We start from the raw sequence: 16,524 nt of genomic DNA on the forward strand, positions 1-16,524 counted from the left end.
TGAAAATGACTTTTGCAAGGACCAGAGAATGGTTCACCTTGAATGGGGGTGGGTGAGGATGAAATGCACACATAAAATAGTTTATAATCTTACTTAATCTTTGACCAAAATACAAAACAAGTCCAAAGGACTGAAAAGTGGACATGTGTTAATGAATGCAAATGCTAATCTAGAGCTCTCCATCATTCATCCATTAGGTATTGACTGAATGCCTACTCTGTGCCAGGCACATCATGCTGAGGGTTCTGCAGCCCCTCAGGGGGCTGCCACACCAGCAAACCGCACCATACACTGCTGGGCCTGACAGTGACTCTCCAAGGCTAAAAGCTCCATTGACAAAGCAGCATATAGGGCAGCCATGGCATCAAACCCCTACCCCAAGAAGGCAGGAATCTAAGTCCTCTCTGGAGTGGAGCTGCACAGGGATTCTGGGTACTAGGGTGATGACCAGAGCTGAGCCAGGACCCATTAATAATGCAACATACCTCCATTATCAAGAGACCTCCCAATAACACCAAAGGAATTTTTTTTTTTTTTTTTTTAGCTTAATAACAGGACTTTCTTGATTCATGTTTTCAGAGGCTAGAAGGCTTGATTCCTCCCGCGGTCAGTATCTTCTGGCTAGGTGACCATCTCTGTGGTTCCTTGGCTTTTCTGTCACACGGCATTGCACATGGTGGCATCTTCTTTCTCTTCCTGGATCCATTAACTTCCAGATTCTGACTGTATCTCATGGCTTCTCTCTCTCTGGCCTTCATTCTGATTTTTTTTGGCCACACCTTTACTGAAACAACCTCATCAAACTATTTACAATGGATTCATACCCACAGACATGGATTAAGATTAAGAATATGTTTTACTGGGATACAGAACTGCAGGCCACCAGAAGCATAAGTAAGATTTTCAATTTTCATGCATAAATCTCTAAGTTTATCATGGTGCTTTAGATTCTGACTTTTGGTACTAGGTAATGAAGATTTTATGCCACTATTAGAGAACCATTAACTACATGTTTCAGAAATTATACTGAGGGACGATTATTTTTAGATAGTATTATGACTTTTAAGTATTAGCACAAATGTACTTTTTTCTCTTTTTTTTAAATACCAAAAAACACAAAGCAAATGCAAACATTCCACTGAAGGAACTTTGCATTGTACAAAGCAGATTTGGAAAGATGCTGTTCTATCCAGCAAGCAACAAATGAATTCTGAATTTAATTTTTGGTATTTCCATTCAAATACTGCTACAAAAATGAGAAGGGGTCAGCCTAACACTGCCTGGAACAATGACAATGAAGTCTGTCTGAGGGATAACTTCTACTCTAGACTCTCACCAGCCAAACATATTCACAGCCCTCAGAACCCTCCCTAGCTTGCTATACCCTAACAGAGCTAAATAAGCATTAAAAGGAATTAAATCAGCACTGCGCTACTCACCAAGCATAACTAACTGCTTCCTCTGGGCTGGTGGCTAACACCTACTTCAGGTGATAAGAGCACTCTACACTATGTGAGTCTCTGCAGGTCATCCTAAGATACAATATATTAAATGCTACCACATAACTAAGAGTAATTTCTCTAACCGACAGATACGGCAACATCCAGGAATATAAGTCTCCGCATTCGAAGAGTAACAAAACAACCCTAAGAAAATCACATTTCTAAAATTTTCAGTTATTAGTTGTTTGCACTTTGTTTATGTTTTGTTTTGTTAGCATTCTGCAGCAAACAATAGAACTCCAAAGTTTAAGAAAAATTTACAGGGAAAATAAAAAATCCTTAGAACTGACAACATCTTATCTACTGTCTTCCTTCTTCGAACTAGCTGGAAAAAGACTGCCATTTCTTAGAAACAAAACACCAAGATCCTACTACAGAACAAAGTTTGAGAATCACTGCTTTGAGAAAAAGGTTGTTTACAAGAAGTTAGATCTAAACTTGTCAAATATTTGGGCCAAGAAATCCTGCACCAGTTCCAAGGTCTAAGAGTCATGATAGTACTGGGGACAGATGGAAACTTCTCAGACAGGGGAGACTACTCAGTCGACCAACAGGGCTGCTTTCCCCCAGCTTCAACTTACAATTCATCTTGTATGTTATCTGTTAGCTTGAAGAGCTGCTCCTGTCCTTCAGCCTGGCTCTCAGAATAGCGGGGAAGCAGCCCCTGTGGCCCCGTGCAGCAACGTGGTTTCCGTATCCTCTGTGCTTGAGTCCTGGAGGGGGACATGCACAAAAACCAAAGAGGTCACCTGTCAAGACTAAGACGATTTTTCTTCCTCACCTAAGATAAAAGCATAATATAAGACACATTCTAAATTTAGTGACCAGTATTAAACTATAGTATCAACTGTGAATGCATTATAAGACTGTGGTTAAAGACTCCAATTTGGAATTAGAATCCTGCCTCTGCCATTTTCTCACTGTGCAATCATGGGCAAGCCAGTTAACCTCTTTACCCCCTCAGTTCTACTCTCTCTGTAAATGGGGATGATGATACCTACTTCATAGGATTACTGTGAAGATTAAATAAAATCATGCCTGTCAAGCCTGTGTTTAACAGAAGGTGGGCTATCTACCAAAGGGGACTCTTGTTATTATTATTATTACTAAACTTCTATTTGTCACACCCTATTTTTCTAGCCCTCTCTTCAGCAGCACCATCTATGGATTTACAATAGGGCAGTAAAAAGAGTGAGGTACCTTGGGCATTTAGTGAGAATACGCCCAGCTTCTAGGAGTCTGTGAACATGAGTTCAGTTGCGGAAGGGACACAATCATTATGTGATCCATGGAGTGGTCCCAGGCCACAGTCTGGGATCCCACAGCATCTCATGCCACTTAGCTGTTGGTTGTCCAAAGGAATCTGCTGTGCTATGGCTTTCAGGGTAGGCTGATGTTATCTTTTTCCACAAACTATATACAGGGTAACCGATAAGTACTTTTTGGTGTTTTCCTAGAAACAGGAGTCCATATTTGTCTTGGAAAAGCTGTGCATACTTCAGATGACTGATAAGAGTGTGCTGGGTCTGTCCTCGGCCTTGTACTTGCTGTACTTTTTATTATTTGTTCCTGGAACCCATTGAAGCAAAACACCCCTCTCTACCATATCAAGGCAAGGCAGGAAGAAGAGGCTTACACACTGACTCAGCATTTCAGAACCATGTACTAGCAGCAGTGTAGAGACTTACCTGCAAGGCAAAAGGTGCCTGGTGGGTAGATTGGGGTAGTAATACAGACAGAAACAGTAAATTTGCTACACAACATGCAATGGGTTAGATGCAAAGCTAGGATAATTACAAAGTGCTCCTGGGCCCAGGTTAATACTCTGCTCATCAAGCCAGGGTAACTGATCCATACCCAGGTGGTGTCCGACATGTGCTGGAAGGCCAGAAATCCAGGGATCCTTTTCCTAAACGTTACCTACTAATAACTGTGCTATTAATTGCTCTTCAGTGGTGATATAAAGAGACCGTAAAGAAATTTCAATGATCTGCACTAAGGGGATGGGTAAAAAACATTTTATCTGTATCACATACTCACCTATACCTACTATGCCAGTCTCAATTCCTCTTCAAGATTTAGACTTACTGTTGGCTACTTAGAGTCCAATATTAACTTTAGGAATATCTATCTAGTCCACTGATCAAAGCAAAGGAATGAATATGGAAGCAATGTCATTAAATCAACATCTGTTGGCCCATGTATTTTTCCTTAGAGGAAATGATCTTTTCATTAATCTTCAAAGCTGAGGAAAGTAGGAAGAAAACTTACTGAAGGTGCTAAATTCTTCAGGTGAAATTCAAGAAAGCCAGAGGAGCCAAGGAAGGACAGCTTCTTTTTGGATCTGAGCTCTTGGAAACTACATCTCATAAACTATGGAATACGATGGTTGCTGAGTCCACTCTGAGAGTATAAGTAAATGTACCCTACATTATCACATGATCAAACCACTTTCAGGGGTGTACAACTATTTCCTGATTCAGTGGCTTCCCTCAGGGCCTTCCCCAAATTTCAGTTATCTAACCCCTTTCCATTCCCAATACATTATTTTCCACCTTGCAAAGGACAAACCACCTGAATGTCAGAGAACAAGAAAGCAGAGTAGCTCCTTGAGGTATACGGTGTCTATTTGTTATGTTATTGTATCTGTCTTCCTAATACACTGTAAACTACCTTCCCATTTCCAAGGTCCTCATTTTGTGATCATTCAAATTCCAAGGGTAAGGTCAGAAACAGTTCAGACACTGCTGACTAGGAGATAAGTGTGGGGCTCAAGGCTCATTTCTCCTGTCAACATAGAGGAAAAGAGAATTAAACTTTACCTGAAAGGAAACATTGTCTTCCCTCATAGTCTTATAAATATAGGCACTACTTTCAGAAGGGGTGATCTGGAGTCAGTCTGATCAGAAGCAAAAGATGGATGAAACAATTTCTTCTCACATTCCCCTATCACCTTGTCACTATCAGTACCTGAAAAACTATTCTTCCTTCTCCAAAATTCAACTAAAATTTTAACTTCAGGTCCAAGTTGGGAGGTAGGGAAGGGAGGGCTTGGAGTCACGGTATATGAATAGATTAAGTTCCAAAGTTATTAGTCATCAAAGTATTAGAAATGAAAAATGGCAATAAGCTACTGTTTCGCCAAACTTCATAAGCTGACAAAAACTTTAAAAGAGATATTGTTCAGTGCAGCCACTGTGGACGGAACGGCTCTTCACACACTGCTCGTGACACTATAAATTCAAATAACCCTTTTGAAACCAATATGACTATGCAAAACTACAATTCTAAATTTGCTTACACTTGTAGTTCAGTACTTTCAGTACTATAACATATCCCTTTTTTTGGGTGCATGGTCCAGGAATTGAACCCGGGTCTCCTGCATGAAAGGCAAGCATTCTGTCACTAAACCACCCATGCACACTTATAACATGTCCTTTTAAACATGACTGTTCTTTAGCCACTTTCATTTATATCCTATTATGTCCTAGTGAGTCTATGAGCACCTAGAGAGAAAGTAATCTATTCCTTTTTTTTTAAACTGAACTTTGGAGGACTGGAATTGGAACTTGTCATAATCTTCAGTTCAGGGTACACTATCATCATTGGCCTGTCATTTATTTTTTCTCAAATAATATAATAAACATCCATGAAATGACCTCCCCTAGCCTGAAAATGTCATTGTTGACCATAACTTAAATCTCTCTGGTTCTCTGCCAACCCAACCCCTATCTTTCCTCTACCTAAGACAGCCACTATTCTGAATCTTATACTTCTCATTCCCTTGCTTTTAAAAATTATATATATATGTGTGTTATTCATTATATATACACACATATATATATAGCCTTATTATATTTCAAAGCATGATGTGGTACATTCTTATTATATTCTTTGCTTTAGTTGTTTGGGGCTTGGAAAAAGAATATTGCTGCTTTTTTAAATTAATTAAAAAAATTAACTTACACAACATTTAGAAATCATTCCATTCTACATATACAATCAGTAATTCTTAATATCATCACATAGATGCATATTCATCATTTCTTAGTACATTTGCATTGATTCAGAAAAAGAAACAGAAAAACAGAAAAAGAAATAAAACGATAATAGAGAGAAAAAATAAAAAATAATAAAATAAAATAAAAAACTATACCTCAGATGCAGCTTCATTCAGTGTTTTAACATAATTACTTTACAATTAGGTAGTATTGTGCTGTCCATTTCTGAGTTTTTGTATCCAGTCCTGTTGCACAGTCTGTATCCCTTCAGCTCCAATTACCCATTATCTTACCCTATTTCTATCTCCTGATGGTCTCTGTTACCAATGACATATTCCAAGATTATTCTCTAATGTCGGTTCACATCAGTGGGACCATACAGTATTTGTCCTTTAGTTTTTGGTTAGTCTCACTCAGCATAATGTTCTCTAGGTCCGTCCATGTTATTACATGCTTCATAAATTTATTCTGTCTTAAAGCTGCATAATATTCCATCGTATGTATATATCACAGTTTGTTTAGCCACTCATCTATTGATGGACATTTTGGCTGTTTCCATCTCTTTGCAATTGTAAATAATGCTGCTATAAACATTGGTGTGCAAATGTCCGTTTGTGTCTTTGCCCTTAAGTCCTTTGAGTAGATACCTAGCAATGGTATTGCTGGGTCGTATGGCAATTCTATATTCAGTTTTTTGAGGAACCGCCAAACTGCCTTCCACAGTGGTTGCACCATTTGACATTCCCACCAACAGTGGATAAGTGTGCCTCTTCCTCCACATCCTCTCCAGCACTTGTCATTTTCTGTTTTGTTGATAATGGCCATTCTGGTGGGTGTGAGATGATATCTCACTGTGGTTTTGATTTGCATTTCTCTAATGGCCAGGGACATTGAGCATCTCTTCATATGCCTTTTGGCCATTTGTATTTCCTCTTCTGAGAGGTGTCTGTTCAAGTCTTTTTCCCATTTTGTAATTGGATTGGCTGTCTTTTTGTTGTTGAGTTGAACAATCTCTATGAATTCTGGATACTAGACCTTTATCTGATATGTCGTTTCCAAATATTGCCTCCCATTGTGTAGGCTGTCTTTCTACTTTCTTGATGAAGTTCTTCGATGCACAAAAGTGTTTGATTTTGAGGAGCTCCCATTTCTTTCTTTCTTTCTTCAGTGCTCTTGCTTTTTTAGGTTTAAGGTCCATAAAACCGCCTCCAATTGTAAGTTTCATAAGATATCTCCCTACATTTTCCTCTAACTGTTTTATGGTCTTAGACCTAATGTTTAGATCTTTGATCCATTTTGAGTTAACTTTTGTATAGGGTGTGAGATATGGGTCCTCTTTCATTCTTTTGCAAATGGATATCCAGTTCTCTAGGCACCATTTATTGAAGAGACTGTTCTGTCCCAGGTGAGTTGGCTTGACTGCCTTATCAAAGATCAAATGTCCATAGATGAGAGGGTCTATATCTGAGCACTCTATTCGATTCCATTGGTCGATATATCTATCGACCAGTACCATGCTGTTTTGACCATTGTGGCTTCATAATATGCCTTAAAGTCAGGCAGTATGAGACCTCCAGCTTCGTTTTTTTTCCTCAAGATACTTTTAGCAATTCGGGGCACCCTGCCCTTCCAGATAAATTTGCTTATTGGTTTTCCTAGTTCTGAAAAATAAGTTGTTGGGATTTTGATTGGTATTGCGTTGAATCTGTAAATCAATTTAGGTAGGATTGACATCTTAACTATATTTAGTCTTCCAATCCATGAACACAGTATGCCCTTCCATCTATTTAGGTCTTCTGTGATTTCTTTTAACAGTTTTTTGTAGTTTTCTTTGTATAGGTCTTTTGTCTCTTTAGTTAAATTTATTCCTAAGTATTTTATTCTTTTAGTTGCAATTGTAAATGGAATTCATTTCTTGATTTCCCCCTCAGCTTGTTCATTGCTAATGTATAGAAACACTACAGATTTTTGAATGTTGATCTTGTAACCTGCTACTTTGCTGTACTCATTTATTAGCTCTAGTAGTTTTGCTGTGGATTTTTCAGGGTTTTCGATGTGTAGTATCATATCATCTGCAAACAGTGATAGTTTTACTTCTTCCTTTCCAATTTTGATGCCTTGTATTTCTTTTTCTTGTCTAATTGCTCTGACTAGAACCTCCAACATGATGTTGAATAACAGTAGTGATAATGGACAGCCTTGTCTTGTTCCTGATCTTAGGGGAAAAGTTTTCAATTTTTCCCCATTGAGGATGATATTAGCTGTGGGTTTTTCATATATTCCCTCTATCATTTTAAGGAGGTTCCCCTGTATTCCTATCCTTTGAAGTGTTTTCAACAGGAAAGGATGTTGAATCTTGTCAAATGCCTTCTCTGCATCAATTGAGATGATCATGTGATTTTTCTGCTTTGATTTGTTGATATGGTGTATTACATTAATTGATTTTCTTATGTTGAACCATCCTTGCATACCTGGGATGAATCCTACTTGGTCATGATGTATAATTCTTTTAATGTGTTGCTGGATTCGATTTGCTAGAATTTTGTTGAGGATTTTTGCATCTATATTCATTAGAGAGATTGGTCTGTAGTTTTCTTTTTTTGTAATATTTTTGCCGGTTTTTGGTATGAGGGTGGTGTTGGCTTCATAGAATGAATTAGATAGCTTTCCCTCCACTTCGATTTTTTTTGAAGAGTTTGAGCAGGGTTGGTACTAATTCTTTCTGGAATGTTTGGTAGAATTCACATGTGCAGCCGTCTGGTCCTGGACTTTTCTTTTGGGGAAGCTTTTGAATGACTGATTCAATTTCTTTACTTGTGATTGGTTTGTTGAGGTTGTCTATTTCTTCTTGAGTCAAAGTTGGTTGTTCATGCCTTTCTAGGAACTTGTCCATTTCATCTACATTGTTGTATTTATTAGCATAAAGTTGTTCATAGTATCCTGTTATTACCTCCTTTATTTCTGTGAGGTCAGTGGTTATGTCTCCTCTTCCATTTCTGATCTTATTTATTTGCGTCCTCTCTCTTCTTCCTTTTGTCAATCTTGCTAAGGGCCCATCAATCTTGTTGATTTTCTCATAGAACCAACTTCTGATCTTATTGATTTTCTCTATTGTTTTCATGTTCTCAATTTCATTTATTTCAATAATCTTTGTTATTTCTTTCCTTTTGCTTGCTTTGGGGTCAGTTTGCTGTTCTTTCTCCAGTTCTTCCAAGTGGACAGTTAATTCCCGAATTTTTGCTCTTTCTTCTTTTTTGATATAGGCATTTAGGGCAATAAATTTCCCTCTTAGTACTGCCTTTGCTGCGTCCCATGGTTTTGATATGTTGTGTTTTCATTTGCCTCGAGATATTTACTAATTTCTCTTGTAATTTCTTCCTTGACCCACTGGTTGTTTAAAAGTGTGTTGTTGAGGGGTGGGCCGCGGTGGCTCAGCGGGCAAAGTGCTTGCCTGCTATGCCGGAGGACCTCGGTTCGATTCCCGGCCCCAGCCCATGTAACAAAAACGGAGAAACAGAATACAATAAAACAAGAAAATGTTTAAAAATGTTTCCCTTTCTTCCTTCCTTCCTTCCTTCTATCCTTCCTTCCTTCTCTCTGTCTTTCCTTTAAAAAAAAAAAAAAAAAAAAAGTGTGTTGTTGAGCCTCCATGTATTTGTGAATTTTCTGTCGCTCTGCCTATTATTGATTTCCAACTTCATTCCTTTATGATCTGAGAAAGTGTTGTGTATGATTTCAATCTTTTTAAATTTGTTGAGACTTGCTTCATGACCCAGCATATGGTCTATCTTTGAGAATGATCCATGAGCACTTGAGAAAAAGGTGTATCCTGCTGTTGTGGGGTGTAATGTCCTATAAATGTCTGTTAAGTCTAGCTCATTTATTGTAATATTCAAATTCTCTGTTTCTTTATTGATCCTCTGTCTAGATGTTCTGTCCATTGATGAGAGTGGGGAATTGAAGTCCCCAACTATTATGGAAGATATGACTATTTCTCTTTTCAGTATTTGCAGTGTATTCCTCACGTATTTTGGGGCATTCTGATGCGGTGCGTAAATATTTATGATTGTTATGTCTTCTTGTTTAATTGTTCCTTTTATTAGTACATAGTATCCTTCTTTGTTTCTTTTAACTGTTTTACATGTGAAGCCTAATTTGTTGGATATTAGTATAGCTACTCCTGCTCTTTTCTGGTTATTTGCATGAAATATCTTTTCCCAACCTTTCACTTTCAACCTATGTTTATCTTTGAGTCTAAGATGTGTTTCCTGTAGACAGCATATAGAAGGATCCTGTTTTTTAATCCATTCTGCCAGTCTATGTCTTTTGATTGGGGAATTCAGTCCATTAACATTTAGTGTTATTACTGTTTGGGTAATACTTTCCTCTACCATTTTGCCTTTTGTATTACATATATCATATCTAATTTTCCTTCTTTCTACACTCTTCTCCACACCTCTCTCTTCTGTCTTTTTGTATCTAACTCTAGTGCTCCCTTTAGTATTTCTTGCAGAGCTGGTCTCTTGGTCACAAATTCTCTCAGTGACTTTCTGTCTGAAAATGTTTTCATTTCTCCCTCATTTTTGAAGAACAATTTTGTTGGATATAGAATTCTTGGTTGGCAGTTTTTCTCTTTTAGTAATTTAAATATATCATCCCACTGTCTTCTTGCCTCCATGGTTTCTGCTGAGAAATCTACACATAGTCTTATTGGGTTTCCCTTGTATGTGATGGACTGTTTTTCTCTTGCTGCTTTCAAGATCCTCTCTTTCTCTTTGACCTCTGACATTCTAACTAGTAAGTGTCTTGGAGAACGCCTATTTGGATCTATTTTCTTTGGGGTGCACTGCACTTCTTGGATCTGTAATTTTAGGTCTTTAATAAGAGTTGGGAAATTTTCAGTGATAATTTCTTCCATTAGTTTTTCTCCTCCTTTTCCCTTCTCTTCTCCTTCTAGGACACCCACAACACGTACATTTGTGCGCTTCATATTATCATTCAATTCTCTGAGCCCCTGCTCAAAATTTTCCATTCTTTTCCCTATAGTTTCTGTTTCTTTTTGGATTTCAGATGTTCCATCCTCCAGTTCACTAATCCTAACCTCTGTCTCTTGAAATCTACCACTGTAGGTTTCCATTGTTTTTTTTCATCTCTTCTACTGTATCTTTCATTCCCATAAGTTTTGTGATTTGTTTTTTCAGACTTTCCATTTCTTCTTTTTGTTCATCCCTTGCCTTCTTCATGTCCTCCCTCAATTTAGTGATTTGGTTTTTGAAGAGGTTTTCCATTTCTATTCGTATATTCAGAATTAGTTGTCTCAGCTCCTGTATCTCATTTGAACTATTGGTTTGTTCCTTTGACTGGGCCATATCTTCAATTTTCCTGGTGTGATTTGTTATTTTTTGCTGGCATCTGGACATTTAATCAGACTTCCCTGAGTGTGAGACCCAGCAGGTTGAAAGACTTCCCTGTGAAGTCTCTGGGCTCTATTTTTCTTATCCTGCCCAGTATGTGGCACTTGTCTGTCTGCGGGTCCCACCAGCAAAAGATGTTGTGGCTCCTTTAACTTTGGAAGGCTCTCCCTGCTGTGTGGGTGGTGGAGACAGAGGAAAGGTTGTAGGCTTGTTTTAATGGCTTCAAATTGCGAAGTCCTGGGATCTGAATTCCTTGAGAGAGGGATTCCACCTGAGATGCATTTCACTCCTCCCGTGGGGAAGGTTCAGATGGTAGAGAGCCCTGAAAGCAGCCTGTTTATGTGTTTGGGGCAGTTGCAACCTGTGTAATCCCGGCGCTGAGCCCAGAGGCACCAAGCCTCCGTAGAAACAGCCGCAGAAGGCTGTTTCACCCCCTTTCCTCTTTTTCAGTTAGCCCAATAGGCGACTTCCGCCTTGATCAGTTTCCCCTGAGCTGGGGGCTTATTTTTAGTAGTCAGAATTTGTTTATTAATGCCACTATTGGTGTTTGGTTGGACTCTGTCCCTGCTACTGTTGGAGACTCTTTCCTTTCCCTCCGGGTAGCTGCCTGTGGGGGAGGGGCGCCAGCCGCCGCGGCTTGGGGATCTCGCTGATCCGAGACCCACCGCCAGACCAGGAAGCCGCCTGTGGGGGAGGGGCGCTGGTCGCCGGCCACCGCAGCTTGAGGATGTCACTGATCCGAGACTTAGCTGGTCTGGGAAGCCGCCCGCGAGGGAGGGGTGCCGGCCGCCGCGGCTTGGGGAACTTCCCTCTCCGAGACTCTCAGCCGGCCCGGGAAGGAGGGAGGGAGGGGCGCCGGCCACCAGCCGCTGCGGCCTGGGGAAGCACACGCTGCTTGGGGATCTCACTGCAGCGTAGTCTCACAGCCGGTCCAGCCAGTCCAGACTGGGGTGCGCTGTGTGTCCGGTCTCTGTTGTGGCTCTGGGAGCTGTTCTGTACTGTTTCTGATTATTTAGTAGTTGTTCTGGTGGAGGAACTAAGACGCGCACACCTTACTAAGCCGCCATCTTGGCCCCGATCCTGTTGCTTTTTTTAATCTTTGGGGACTTACATCTTCCTCACTGTCCTATTGCTAAGATTCAGCCATTCTTTAGTGTACAGCTCTAATTCATTTATTTTGTGCCTGTTTTATTAATATCCCATTGTTTGAATATATCACAAATTATCCAACTTCTTGCTGATGGCACATGGGTTATTGACAGGTTGTGCTATTATACACAATACTGCCACGAGCTTCCTATATATGTCTCATACACACACACATATATATATATGTGTGAGTGTCTCATTGGGTATATATGTAGGAGATACTGGCTAGCTCACAGGTTAGAAATGGTCACTTAAAAAGATAATTCAAACTGTTTTGAAAGCGGCTATATCAATTTATACCCCCACCAACAATGCATTAAAGAAATCCCAGTAATCTATATCCTTTCTAACGCTTGGATTTGTCTAGGACAGCACTGCCTAATACATGGTTCAAGCCATGTGTGGCTACTGTGCACTTTAAATGTGGCCACTGTGACCAAGGAACTGAATTTTTAAATTCTTTTAAATTTAGGTTGCGTACTGGAGGGTATTGGTCTAGACTTTTTAGCTTTGGTTGCTCAAATGGATATAAAATGGTATCTTACCATTTTCTCATTCCCAGGTTCTCTTTTCACCCTAAAGGATAATGGAGTCCAATTAAAAAAATGGAGCAGGAACATCAGCTTCCAAGCCACTCCCATCTCACTGCTGTTTGGTCCTCATGCCACACTCTGGCCACTCCTGGCTCTTTGCTCCTTTTCTAATGCTCACCTTCACCGTCACATGTGCTGCTTCCTGGGCAGGGTCTTGGTACTACCATCCTTGGGATAAAGGATCATTAAACAAGAGGTGATAAAACTCCACCCACTCACCTCTCATTAGCTGACAGCATTTCTTACTAACGCTCAACATAAAAGATAGTTTACAACACAAGTCTGTTTAGTGCATAGGCAGCAACTCTGCCTCCACAAACCTTTGTTTAGCCAAAGATTTGTGGTGTATTTAATTGCTGCCAGCTGGGGGTTTGTCAGCCATTTTAAGCCCTCAGCTGCTGCGGTTTATAAATTTCACAGTGTATAGAAAGAAGCAGGCCTTCCAGTCAACCAGCTAATCCAAAATGTCAGCACCAAACAAACTCGAGCTTTGAACTCCATGAAGATGTCAGGGAGTCGTCTGTGCAGCAGGGATGATTCTTCCCCCTGGGATGCAGTGGCCGATACAATACAGATGTCCACCCAGGGGGAGCAATCAATGCAGAATAAGTCTACATCTGGCCATTGCTATCTGACACACACTGGAGGCCCCCAAACCAAAGATCAGGGCAATGGACACAATCCATGTCATTTTCTTTAAGTCACAATAAATCCAAAGAAGGTGACACAGGGAGAGATAACCAATTCTGCTTGGTTGATCCTGCCTTTCAGTCTGAGGGTCAACAGTTGCCCAGCCATTATTTGTTCTTAGCTTATCTGATGAGTAACCATGTCACAGTTACCTTAGTTGAAGACAGATGTTGTGTGCACACACATATCCCTGTACAGCTCAAGTTAAAATACTAGTAGGTTGAGAAATCTGTCATGACCAATATCTGTCAACCAAGTAATGTTAAAAAACAATCTGAATGGGTAGCAAGTATGTATGTCAAACATGTGACTTCCTTCCACAAGAGAATGTTTATTCAACTGATGCCTGCTGTCTTCCTTCCCTAGGGGCTATGTATACTGACCCTTAAAAGTGATGGACTGAGCTTGCATTTACCTCAAGTGTGTGTCCAAAACTTATGTTTTAACTTAATTAAATATCTTATTAGTATATCTACTGTGCTTGACTGAGCACAAACAATTAGGCTGAGATGAGAAGGTCAACCCAGACTATCTCCTCAAATACAATTAGTGGATAACAGCTACCACATAAATTACGAGGTTCTTAACAGGATGGTTCAAACATTTGTCAGATCTCTAAAAGGAACCCAACAGTCTGTCTAAACAGTACTCTCTGCACTGGGGGGTATAAATTAGTTACAGCGCCAGGAGCTCAGGAAGCCAGCTGTGGTGTGAGCTACAACTGATCTCTGACTTACAGCCCTCTTCTCTCTACTGCATGCATCTACTTCCAGAGACCCTGAGGAAAAGCACTTCTCTTTGAATACATTTTACTCATTTTAGTGTAAACCATAATCACAGAAGACAAGAAAGCAACCTTCTCTACTAGAGGATGACAACCTCTAAAAACCACATTGGATGGCTCAGTTTACCTAAGAAATTCCTCCCCGTAGTTCCCTGACAAACAGAAATACACCTTCTAGAACCTAATCAAAGGTAGTATTCAATACATAGGTTCAATAGTAACTGCTGACCTCTAGCTGTGTTAAATCTTGAGCCAAGAAAACTGAATCAAATATCTGTACGACAAGGGAATTTCGAGCACATGAAAGAACGAGTTGGGCGGGTAAAAACCCTGTATCAGTAGAAGTTGATTTCTAAATGAAATCACTGACTGGGGAGCTAAGCGTAGGTAGCTAGAACAATGAGCCTGCAGAGCTTGAGAATGGCCAGTGCCTGCCTCTGTCCCATCCCCTGCCCTATCACCTTCCCAGCAAACTTTTCTTGCGCGATCATATGCACAGGCCAGAGTAAGGCCTTTAGGAATATTAAGGGTGACTCAAGTTTCCAAGTAGCTTACTGGAGTTTAAGGGAAGAGATAAACAGAAACATTAATTGTAACGCAACAGGGGAATGCTCCAATAGAGGCAGTGTAATATCATGGCTGAGAGGACAGCCTCTGGAGCCAGGCTGCCTGGGTTTGAATCCCAATACCACTTACACATTGTGACCTTTGTCAAGTTACGTAATCTCTTCACCCTAGGTTTCTTCATCTATAAAATGGGGATAATAAGGGGGCTTTTGGGAGGAGTAAATAAGTTGATACATGCACAGTGCTTAGGACAGTACCTGGTACATAACAGGCACTCGGTAAGCACGGCCTATTACTGTTTTTAGTGCACTCGTAGATGGTGTCATGGGTGCACAAAAGGGCCCTTAGCCTGGCCTAAGTGGCTGGAGCCCAAGATGGCCTCGGGTGCAGCATCCAACCTTACACAGTTTTCCTTCTGAGGGAACTCAGTGCTTCAAATGGAAATATTTTCCCTTTCCTTTTGCCTTCTTGCTGATGTTCTACTTAATCTTTCCGCAGAATTCTAAAGTCATACGTACAATCAACACATAAAATCCCACACTGTATTGTTGCTACTGAAGATGTGGGTAAGCTGTTGATTCACGGAATCATTAGATATTATGTTAATATTATTGTGAAGTTTTAAATAGGTTGCTATCCATCAGTAGGGCATTTCCTGGGCTGGGCATTCTCACATCAGTGGGATTCACACCTTACTTGTTTCTAGGGGTTAAGGCTTCCCATAATCTAGCACATGTTTTGGGGACCCCATGACATTGCAACTGTGACAGCTGGTAGGACGAATGCCATCAGATATGCCTATTGGGATATAAATCCTAAGAACAAAAATACTTCAGAGGTTTTTCTCCTAGTTAACACTCTCAGGGGTGAGACAATCTGTTACTTATGCTGCAAGGAGGGGCAAGAAAAGAGGGTCCATGGCAGTCACTTCATAAAGAATTCCAATCAAGTGGATAATGTCATAGTGAGATGACAGCCTAATAGCCTTGGATTTCCACAAATGCCATAACTTTTGCATTCATTCTGAGGTTGCTTTGATTTTAAAATAGAGTAGATAATTTACAAAGTGGTTTACAACTTCCATCATCATAAGAATGAGGCATTTTACAAATGTAAGCTTCATTTGTGTTCTAAGTACAACATTCTGAATCAGAGTGGAGTAATTACAGGAATATCTTAAGCCACAGTCAAATTCCTTGCTAACCTGTCACCTCTAATGCCAACCCCAAGATATTTCACATGGGCCAAAATAATCAATCTGGCAAACTTGATTTTGTTAACAGGCTGATTAAATTAAATCAGAAATTTTCAGATTTACCTCTAGCAATTTATACACAGTTTCTTTAAATTTTTATATTATGTATCTCCTCCCAAGAATTGATCTCTTTTAAGAGAAGAGGTAAAATTTAGAAGCATGGCCTTGTAGAGAAGAAAATGGGGTTTCAGAAAAAGACCGTCATAGACTGAAATTCTAGTCTAGCATTTATTAGTTCAGTGACTTTGAAGAACTTATTAGATTGTTCTGACCCTCAGTTTCCTTATCAATAGAGTGGGAATAATAATACCTACCTGCCTTACTGTTGAGGTGATATATGAAAAATACATAGGACAGTGCCAGGCACACAGTAGGTGCTAATAAAAGTAAACTGTCTCGACTGTACAACGGGACTGGATATAAAAACTCAGAAATGGACAGCACAATACTACCCAATTGTAATGCAATTATGTTAAAACACTGAATGAAGCTGCATGTGAGGTATAGGTTTTTTGTTTTTTTTTTCTTTCTATTAATGTTTTAATTCTTATTCTGTTGTCTTTTTATTT

At 39.8% G+C, this 16,524-nt stretch overlaps 1 protein-coding gene across 5 annotated transcripts in view; it reads right to left on the bottom strand.

The window, feature by feature from the left end:
• VPS13D (vacuolar protein sorting 13 homolog D) overlaps positions 1-16,524 on the bottom strand; it is a 354,551-nt gene that overhangs the window by 13,046 nt on the left and 324,981 nt on the right. For all 5 annotated transcript variants that reach the window (XM_077151248.1, XM_077151249.1, XM_077151246.1 and 2 more), the window contains one exon: positions 2,084-2,215. In XM_077151248.1, the coding sequence (XP_077007363.1) occupies positions 2,084-2,215 (132 nt within the window). The remainder of the gene's footprint in view (positions 1-2,083; positions 2,216-16,524) is intronic.

The sequence above is a fragment of the Tamandua tetradactyla genome, chromosome 2, assembly GCF_023851605.1.
Source record: "Tamandua tetradactyla isolate mTamTet1 chromosome 2, mTamTet1.pri, whole genome shotgun sequence".
Lineage (NCBI taxonomy): Eukaryota > Metazoa > Chordata > Mammalia > Pilosa > Myrmecophagidae > Tamandua > Tamandua tetradactyla.